Here is a 7,742-nt window from a genome sequence, read left to right as displayed (position 1 = left end):
AAACTTTGTTAGGAGTTTAAGTATACCATAACGCCAAAGTGATCTAGTTTCAGACTAGCTATAATATATTTCTTTACTTGTTTTTCCCGGGTAAGCCACTTTATAAACCACCCATATATACATTGTTTAATTTGTTTTTAGGCCGATTGCAGTGCTAAATTTACAGCACTAACTGTAAGAAAGTTGATGACAACTCATTTTATTCTCTCATTTCTACTAATCTAATGGATTTTCCCATCCCCTTCGTTAAAGGCGCCGCTCCAAAGTGGCCGCTGATGTGGCCATCAACCTCCCTCTCACCACTACCTTTCACTTTCTTTCCATTTCGTCAGACTCACATGATGGGGCCGATCACAAACTGTGGGCTATATCCATATATATATGCATTTGTCTTGGTGCTTTGAGTTGAGCTTTTAGGTTTGGAGTTGTGGTGAAAATCCATTGCTAAAATATGACTTCAAATATATCTCAGCTGCTTGAGATTGCAATATTTTTGCTGGGATTTTATTCAGTGAGTTTAGACTTAGCAGCATGTGCTAACTTTAGTGAAGTCTTCCAGTTCAACTGGGCTCCTCTTCATATTATCTCAGAAGGAGACCAGATAAAGTTAACTCTGGACAATATTTCAGGTAAACCCAAGCTTTCTCAGCTTCTATATATATGCTCTGGGTTATTAGCGTTTTGTGTATTGTAGTCATCAAATGGTGATTTGATTGGCTTTAGGTTGTGGATTTGAATCTAGGAAGAAATATTTGTTTGGGCAAGCAAGTGTGCAGATCAAACTAATTGAAGGAGACTCAGCTGGAACCGTCACTGCGTTTTATGTAAGATTAATATTTACGAGTAAATTAACAAAATGTTGGAGAAATTTAACAATGGGAAAATGCAGATGTCGTCGGAAGGGCCTAATCATGACGAACTGGACTTCGAGTTTCTCGGCAATGTATCGGGTGAGCCGTACCTTGTTCAAACTAATATTTACGTCAATGGCACCGGCAATCGAGAGCAAAGACATGCTCTTTGGTTTGATCCCACACTTGATTTCCATACGTACTCTTTTTTCTGGAATCGTCATTGCATCGTGTAAGCAGGCACCAAACTTTTAACTTGAGCTGGGAATCGAAGTTGTTTCTTGTATTTACAACATCGTATTTTTCTCATTTAAACAGGTTTCTTGTCGATAGAATTCCCATACGGGTTTTCACTAACAAAGAAGAAAACGGTGTGCCGTTTCCAAGAAACCAAGCAATGAGCATCCGGGGGTCGGTGTGGAATGCCGATGATTGGGCCACGCAAGGAGGTCGAGTGAAGACCAACTGGACCCATGCTCCCTTCGTCTCAACGTTTCGTTCTTTCATCAACGATGCTTGTGAAATGTTGTCGGAAACAGAAGATATTTGGGCCCAATGTGGCAAACTCGGCCGGTTCTGGTGGGATAAGCCAGCCTTCCATGGGTTAAACAGGCATAGGAGCCATCAACTTAAATGGGTTCGGAGAAGGCATTTGGTGTATGACTATTGTAAAGACACAACCCGATTCACTGAGTTGCCAAGGGAGTGTATCGCTTAAAATTACTAAGCAGCATTTCACAAATTCTTAATAATATCAAATAAACCCGAAACCCAAGTTTGGCTAACTCAAATCTCAAACTCGGTAAAAATTCCAAGTGCTACATTTGTTGAAGAATCACCACCCTCAATTGCTCACAAATTATGACTCCACGATGCTAGAGAAGTTAACATATAAATTAGAATTTGAGTTTAGTTAATGATTAGCCACGTCCATACTCCTTCATGTCCTAGTTTTGACTCTTTCTCTCGTCTTTATTTTCTCCATTTTCATCTGTCGATAATATATAATTTAAAATGTATATAAATATTTTACAATTGTCGCGGCCGTCTTTCGGGTTGGGCTCGGAATTGGGCTTTGACTTGAATGAATTGAGTTAGAGTCGTCACCGATCACTTTTACGAGCATTTAGGCGGATCGGATACCATTTTACCTGATCTGTGTTTTACCAGAGATATGTTAGGTTCGGGAGTCGGTTACGGTCAATGAAGGATTATCACCCTTGAACCACCCTTTCAGTACCAATTAAATTGTCGGTTGTCTTTAATTGCGAAAATTAAAAATTAAAATTAAAATTTAAAATATCCTATTCGAATTACTTACCTTTGATCGATTGGAATTTCTATACCGAGGTCAAAAATGTTGGAAAAAACATAAGAATGAAAAAAATGATAATAACAATAAATCAATAAAAAATAATAAAAGTAAAAGTAAAAGTAAAAGTAAAAATAAAATAAAATAAATAAAACAAAATAATAAATAACCCAGAAAAATAATACTAAAAATATAATAAAATAAATATATAAAAAAAGTAAAATAAAATAAAGGTGCAAAAAGGAAATAATAATGAAAATAACATACATATATACAAAATAAATAAATAAAAATAAGAACAAAACAGAGAAATTGAAATATGAACGGACCAAATTGAAATAAAAACAAACTTGGATGATTCAGGCATGAAATCTCCCTTTTGAATCATAAAAACACGTGCAACATTAAAAAACCAAAGTTTTGGTTTTTAAAACCATGCCTCGTCTATCTTAAATTCAAAAGAGGGAGAGGCTCTAGAATTGCAGTGGTCGAATGTTGTCTGCCGCTGGGCTCTGGTCTTCGTTCGATTATATGTTTCACGGGGTGTTTTGTCTCGATGTTGGAAACACGAATCCAACCTCCATTTTACACGAAATGGCCAATAAATGTTTCGGCTTTCCCTTCCTCGATTTTTCCAAATCGTTGCCCCTTCTTCTGATTTTGGTTCCACCTTTTTCTCTCTATGTGCTTTCCTCTTGATGCTTGAGTCTATTTATAGTCTAAAGAAACCTATTTTTAGCTCAGATTTAGAGTCTTACTTGGACTCAAAATGCTCTGGTTTTAGTGTTTCAATAGGACTCAAATATGTTGGTTTGTTTTCTGAATTTCATTAAATCAGGGTTGTTGAGTGTAGGGCCTACAAAAATAATAAAATAATAAAATATTAATAATAATAATAATAAATATATATATAGTATAATAAAATGTTTTTGTAGACCCGGACAAAAACAGGTGTCTACAGCTGCCCCTCTTTGCACATTTTTATGTTAACAAGAATAGGGCAAATATGAAAAAGACAACCAGTTTTTGTTTGTTCTCTTTGATTTGAGACTCGATAGTGTTTGTTGTGACACTAAGTCGATCCATTGGGCACGATATCCTTCTTCTTGAAGTTGAAATCGTGGGTGAATCGGAAAGTGACTCTTTGTTGCCAATCTTGGTCGACCTTGGTATTCTTCTCGATTTAAAGACCTGGGTGTAAAAATTTAACCAGAAAGTAGTTCCTTGCTGATGCAACGCAGTTGATACGCCTTCGAGCTGAATGGAATCGAACTTGAGGGTCTTTGGAAGATAGCCCTTCTTGCCTTGAGATATGCTGCAAATGATTGTGCCTTTGAGCTGAGTAGAGTCGAACTCAAAGGTATTTGCTGATAGATAACCCTTCTAGCCTTGAGTTATGCTGTAAATGATGCGCCTTCGAGCTGAGCGTAGTCGAACTCGAAGGTTTTTTGTTGGCAAATAGCCCTTCTTGCCTTGAGCTATGTTGCAAATAATGTGCCTTGGAGCTGAGCGTAATCGAACTCGAAGGTCTTCGTTGACAGATAACCCTTCTAGCCTTGAGTTATGCTGCAAATGATGTGCCTTAGAGCTGAGCGTAGTCGAACTCGAAGGTCTTTTGTGTTTCAAGAGAAACATTTTCAAAGTTTTTTTTGTGTTTCAAGAGAAACGATTTCTAAGGTTTTTTGTGTTTCAAGAGAAACATATTCAAAGGTTGGTGTTTCAAGAGAGACAAAACTTTGTTTCAAGGGAAACTATCTCAAGAGAGACAAAATTTATTTAAAGAGAAACTATCTCAAGAGAGACAAAACTTAGTTCCAAAAGAAACTGTCTCAAGGGAGATGAAATTTGTTTCAAGGAAAACATATTCAAAGATTTTGTTTCAAGGGAAACTGCCTCAAGAGAGACAAAATTTGTTTCAAGGGAAACTATCTAAAGAGACAAAACTTTGTTTTGAGTAAATTAGTCTCAAGCGAGATGACCCCTTGTTTCGAGAGAAACAATCTCAAATGCGATTGATAATATGCTTGTTCCTGCATGTTAAAGAAATCTTTTCAGAATCTCCAATCGTTGACTTAAGAAAGTCAAATATGTGGATGACATGTTTGTTGTGACGATAAATCACTTTATCGGGCACGATATCATTCTTCGTGAAGTTGAAATTATGGATGGCTCCTTCGCTGTGAAATTGAGATTTTAATTGGATGTCCTTCATTGTGAAGTTAAAATCCATACTTCTAAATATCTTTTACTGTGAAGTTGAAAATGACTCTGAACGAAGCTTGGATTTGTCAACAAATGGTTGCCCCTTCGTTGTGAAGTTGAGCTTTGAATTGGATATCATTCATTTTGAAGTTGAAATCCAATCTTGTGTTCTTTCAAGTCCAATATCCTTCGTTATGAAGTTGAAATTGACTCTGAATGAAACTGAAAACTTGTTTGTTGAGTCGAATATCCTTCACTGTAAAGTTGAAATTGACTGTGAATGAAACTGGAAAGTTGTTTGTTGATAGTCGCCCATTCGCTGTGAAGTTGAGCAACCACCATCAAGTACTGAATGTGCTTTTGAATCGAGTATCTTTCATCTTGAGGTTGAAACTTGACTCTAAAAGCTTCAAAAAATTATGTATGATAAATGTGATGCTCTTAAGTATGTCTAAGATGCATCAACATGAACTAATTCTGTGGAGCCTCATTTTTGTATGCTGGTCTTGCATGTGGAGGAATACCTTCAGAAGATCTGGTCATTTCACATATGGATGTTGAATCTCCAAAGATGCCCCAATATTCGATGTTGGATCTCCGAAAATGCCTCAACATTTGATGTTGAATCTTCAAAGATGCCCCCATTATTCCTCATTTCTTGTTTCAACATTTATTCTAAGCATGAGTTTTGTGTCTGAGAGCCACATGTCATTTACCAAGATCCACTCTAGAGAGATTATCTTGTTTGAAAACTGTTTTTCTTCTTCTTCTTTTTTGAGATCTGAAAATATCAATTAGAAGAGTTTTGAAAAATGTTTGATCAAAAGTTTTAAAAATATTGCCCCTTTCTTGGTTTTATAATTGAGACGAATCATAAAACTAGAGTTCATTGGATATCAAAGAATTAATTACATGGTTAATCCTTCAATAAATTATAGTTATTTGACAAGTGTCAAGATCAAATTTATCTTTGGGAAATGGTTAAGTAAGGAAATGATAAAAGTCTCAGGTTATTGTGTTTGGCTTTTTTATTTATTTGATGCTCAAAGGTTTGATGGGGTAGCTTGCATGCTCCTCTACTGGAAGTGTTCTTCGACTCCCAACCTTTGTGGTCATACTCGGATTATGCGATGCCTTATCAAGGAATTTGTGTGATCGCCTCAGCTGCATAATTTTTATATTAGAGCCGTATTTTTAGGTTTTCAACTCGAATCCTCCTTTGGTTTCAGAATTTTCGTCTTGAACCCCCTTTATTATTTTTCTCTATCATGCATTAAAGATTTTAAAAAAAATTGCAAATAAAGATTAATCCTGACAGGCGGGATGAAATATGAAGATAGTCTATTCTGTTTAGAAATCCATGTATGATTATAAGGGACTTTTAAGGCACGTAATGTAGGCCATGGTTCATGGTTATGAAAGAAAATGATAAATAGACCCAAACAAGTGTTTCAGCGTATTAAACCAAAGATCAATTCATTATAATGCCTTCAATCATGTCTTGCTCAATTTGAATCTACTCGTATGTGTTTCTCTTGATTTTCTCTAGATGTTCCATGATCTTCGAGTGAAGTGATTCTGGAATGATTGTGCTTGATCAATCTCATAATTTGAATCTCGACACATCATTTGAATCGAGTGAATCTTTGCATATGCGTCTTGTATTCTTTTTTCACTTTTTTCCTTGTTCTTGTTTCTCTTTTTTTATTTGTTCTTTGCTTTTTCCTTTGTTTTTTCTCTTTTTTTTTGTTCTGATTGGATTTTCGCACTTGGCAGTTGGTATCTCCTTTGGATTGATATCTTCCACCTTGCCCTCAGTGTGGAGGGTGATCCTTGGTTAGGGTTGAATCAGAAAAAAAATACTATAGGCTCAAAAGGGGACACAAGGGATATATATTTTCTCCTGTTGAGAAGGGATAAAGAAATAAAGTCGTTCATCATTTCATACATGGAAGTTTTCACAGAAGAAGTATCCTTAGGGGGATAGATTTTCAGGATTAAATTCATTTATATGAAAACAGTGTAATTAATGCATGATAGAATTATTTCGAATGAATTCTTCTTTCTTCTTCTTGGTCTCGACATGTCTTAATGTTCAGGCTCCCTACGAAATGCCCTGAGTTAGAAGAAGTCTCATGTTCAAATGAACAACTCAATGCCTTAGGTCTTAGTGGTATAAAAAAGTCAATTTTGAGTCTAAAAAGACAGTGCTGTGACTTTATTGACTCAAAGAAAGGTTTAAAAGTTTCAAAGGGTGGTAATGTCAAAATTTGGTATTGTGGCAATGATCATGAATTATTTTAGGTAAAGAATCAATGTATTTTATTTTGGGATTTGAGACATAATAAGAATGGTTTAATCTTGCCATATGTCAAAAATCTATAATTCTTGAAGAATTAAAAAAAATCCTTAATTCATTTAATATTTTTGAAGAACTAAAGATTAAAATTTGTTCAATTATTCCACCTTAGAAGGTAGCACAAATTCAATCGTTTAAAAGATTAAGCAAACATGAAAGATCAAAGACGTGTTCAAACAAAATAATGCTCTAAGTGCAAATGGTATATGCAATGCCCCCTTCTTCGGCTGTCTATGCCCCTGAATCCATCAGATTTTGGATCTTGCGCTTCGGTGCCTTATAGTTCTTTGAGGAGTTTCTGAAGCTTTCTATGTAGTAACTGCACACAGCTTCAACATCGTAGGCCTTAGGATATAGGGATTTTGTTCTCAGATCATCATGGTAGGCTTTGTCCTATAATCAGCTTATCAGGCTCCCACTGCATTGATTTCAGTTTTTTTAATTGTTAAAATCTCGCTTCCATGTGGTGTCACGTGATTAGGACCACTTCATCGAATCCTCCATGACTTAATTTCATGTTTATGAAAATGCTTAAAAAAGAAATGTAAATGCAAAAATGCATGAAATGTTCAAGGCATTGATCCGAAAATGTATCTTTTATTATAAATAATCCTCATTGGGGACAAAAGTGTTACATTTGAAGAGACAAAAAACATTTTGATGGTATAGATCTCGAATAGCCTCTGACAAGTTGATTCTTCTTCAGTCTTTTTTTGTCACTAGTTGAATGCCCCGTCGAACTGTTCCGGCTTCTCTGGCTAAACTGTTTAAGTGACGAGCTTGCTTGTCAAAAAAATCTCGAATGACTGTATCTTTGGCTTTCACTCTTTGCTAAGCTTGTTCCTAACGAAGGCGTCATTAGAGCCCTCAATCGATAAGAACTATCCGAAGTTTATCTGCTTGTTTGTTAAATTCGTTAACAATGGTCTGTTGTCTTTGAAGGAGCTCTCCAAGTCAATAACCTTTTCTCGTCTTGCTTCGGCAACCTTTGCCTCGGAGTATTCTTTGACCACGGCTG

The 7,742-nt window shown here is 35.9% G+C and overlaps 1 protein-coding gene across 1 annotated transcript; it reads left to right on the top strand.

Annotated features, from left to right (window-relative positions):
* Nucleotides 1–430: 430 nt before the first annotated feature.
* On the top strand, nt 431–1,569 carry LOC120210062 (xyloglucan endotransglucosylase/hydrolase protein 9-like). The gene is made up of 4 exons (XM_039208884.1): nt 431–629; nt 724–824; nt 890–1,083; nt 1,170–1,569. Exons 1-4 carry the CDS (start codon nt 452–454, stop codon nt 1,567–1,569), a joined length of 873 nt encoding a protein of 290 aa, XP_039064815.1. The 5' UTR covers nt 431–451.
* Nucleotides 1,570–7,742: the final 6,173 nt, after the last annotated feature.

The sequence above is a fragment of the Hibiscus syriacus genome, unplaced genomic scaffold (genome assembly GCF_006381635.1).
Source record: "Hibiscus syriacus cultivar Baekdansim isolate YM2019G1 unplaced genomic scaffold, ASM638163v2 tig00000715_pilon, whole genome shotgun sequence".
Taxonomy (NCBI): Eukaryota; Viridiplantae; Streptophyta; class Magnoliopsida; order Malvales; family Malvaceae; genus Hibiscus; species Hibiscus syriacus.
Note: the sequence above shows the minus strand (reverse complement) of the source record. Positions and strands in the feature narration are given on the sequence as shown.